Below are 2,500 nucleotides of genomic sequence, written 5' to 3' on the forward strand. Positions count from 1 at the left end.
ACCGTACTCCATTCCCCACCAAGATATGGCATGACCGTATTCGTACGTCATGCACAGAGGAATTTCCTTCAGAAAACGGGTTTCCTTACGCCAGTTCAGAGACTAAGTAAGAACAAAAGAATACAACAACAAAAAAAGTCAAGCAAAAAGGCAAGCGAAAGGTCAGGGGTCAAAGGTCACTTAAAGAACACAGCTATTTCTGAACTGGACCTTCCACGCCGCTGGCATGCTTAGGGCTGTTCTCTACTATGTTCTGCGAGACAAAAAACAAAAAACATGGAATGTGAAATGTTCCTGAATATTAACTAATGTGCTAACGGCACAGTCTTCATTTGGATTTTTGTTTATGCTCGTCACTCTGTCTGTCTGTCTGATTATCTGTCTGTCTGATTATTTGTGTGTGTGTGTGTGTGTGTGTGTGTGTGTGTGTGTGTGTGTGTGTGTGTGTGTGTGTGTGTGTGTGTGTGTGTGTGTGTGTGTGTGTCTGTCTGTCGGCTCGTCTATATGCCTGTCTATATGTCTATCTGCCTGTCCACTTGTCGGTCGATTGGTCTGCCTATTAAGTCTGTTTGTTTGTCTGTCCCATGAAATTAGCAATGTATAAAAGCTATCATTTTTTTATCAGTTTTTTTCCCAGAGCCAGTGAACGAATAAAAATGAAATAAATAAACAAAATCTGAAAAATAAATAAATATCAGCGAGCTAAAACCGCTTCTAACCACACCAGCGACGGTAGAAGTTAAAAGGAAACCACTTTATATGTCTGTATGCATGATACAAATGCATTTGTGTGTGTGTGTGGAAATAAATTGATGGATAGATATATAAGTAATTAGATAATTAGATAGATATATAGATAATAAAGGTAAATAGAGATAGATAGACAGATGGATGGATAGATAGATAGATGATCAAACGGATAGATAGATTTACTGATTAAATCGATGGATAGATAGATAGATTAGACGTCTTTCTATTGGACGTCTAGAGATAAATTACACAAACAGAGAGATTGGCTGAGTAGATAGATGGAAAGATAGATATAGATAAAGATTCTTGATATAGATGAGGATAGAGATATACTGTACATCAGATAATTTGATATGGTCAACAAATTGCAAGACGTCTTTAACAACTTTGTAAAAATAAATAAAAACAACCCCATTATTCAGGAATTATTGGGGACCCACTTCAAAAGCATTTCGTACATGTGTCAAGATTAAGACTCATTAAGGGAAATCATTAGGGAAGCACTTCAGAAGCATTGCATTCATAGATCAAGCCAAGGAATAAACAGGGGAGTGGAAGGGATCAGGGAGGGGCATTGCATAAGCCCTCACATAGCCAAGTAAGTTAGCAGCTTTCACATATAAAAAAAACTGTAAGGTTGGTAGTCCTTACATAAACAATAAGATTGGAAGCCATCGTGTAAATAATAAGGTTGACAGCCTTTTGTCTTTGGCAGGTTGAAGATACACCGTGTTCTCGTCACAAGAGGTGGTATTCGTGCTAGCAGACAATACAGGAAGCCACTGTTTGTTTGTCTTTTTTTCGAACGATACAAATGTACTGATCGACTGTAAACAACAAAGAACGTTTGTGTTTGTCCTTCAGCTCGTAGCAGAAACGTTTATAATATTCCCTTTTCCCAGTTCAGTTCAGAGAAATTTACGAAGTTTTTTTTTCTGCATTTTTTAGTGTGAGGTATTTCAATCATGTACGCGTTTCTTGCGATGATTAGTGTAGCGGTGTTTAGTATAATCTTAGTTACCTTCGTTTGCAGATAGGATGACCTTATTCAGCTGTATTTTATATCATTGTACTTTATATCAATGTAGGTTTTGTTGTTCTCGATACCTGACGTGTATTGGGGTTGACAGCAACTGAAGACGCATTCATATATAGACAATGTTCAAAACATGCTCTTGTGCAAGTAGAATCTTTCCCTTATTGTATAGGTCAAGTTCTTTAAGAAAACGAGACAGGAGAACTAAACACTTCTCTCGCTAAAAGAGGCAGGAAAAGCATCCATTTTGAAATCCGTGCGAGAACTAAGACACCTGCTCGACATCTGCACATAGGTCTACCACGCCCTCGGTGTCACTACGGCACGCCCCGAGACTAAAGAGACTTACCACATTCGCGATTTAGTTCGTCTACCATTTGCCTCAGAGCTGATTTGGGCGTGTACTCCGATGCCCTCTTATATGCCCTCTCCTCCGAGTTCAGTACCTCAGCGACTTTCCGCTCAGTTTCCTTAAAACCCTTCATCTGCTCCTCCATTTTCTCCCTCTCTACCTCGAGCTCCCTCACTCTACGCCTCTGCTGTCGCGCCTCGGCTTCTTTGGCGTCGGCTTTGTCTTTGAGGAACGTGCTGTGCGCTTTTAGGTTCTCGTTCTCGGCAAAGAGCAGATGGCACATTTCGCCATCGACGGCGTTATTCGGGTCTCTTTTCCCTTTGGACATTTCCTCTAGGACTTGTTTCTCAATTTCCAAGAAC

At 40.1% G+C, this 2,500-nt stretch overlaps 1 protein-coding gene across 1 annotated transcript in view; it reads right to left on the reverse strand.

Moving 5' to 3' along the window:
• LOC122266517 (uncharacterized) overlaps positions 1-2,500 on the reverse strand; it is a 118,344-nt gene that overhangs the window by 47,013 nt on the left and 68,831 nt on the right. The window contains exon 18 of the mRNA XM_086545764.1: positions 2,136-2,500. This exon is cut by the window's right edge and continues 22 nt beyond it. Within this exon, the coding sequence (XP_086401890.1) occupies positions 2,136-2,500 (365 nt within the window). The remainder of the gene's footprint in view (positions 1-2,135) is intronic.

Source organism: Penaeus japonicus, unplaced genomic scaffold (assembly GCF_977035675.1).
Source record: "Penaeus japonicus unplaced genomic scaffold, GWHDUDI00000001_assembly GWHDUDI00000017, whole genome shotgun sequence".
NCBI classification, from domain to species: domain Eukaryota; kingdom Metazoa; phylum Arthropoda; class Malacostraca; order Decapoda; family Penaeidae; genus Penaeus; species Penaeus japonicus.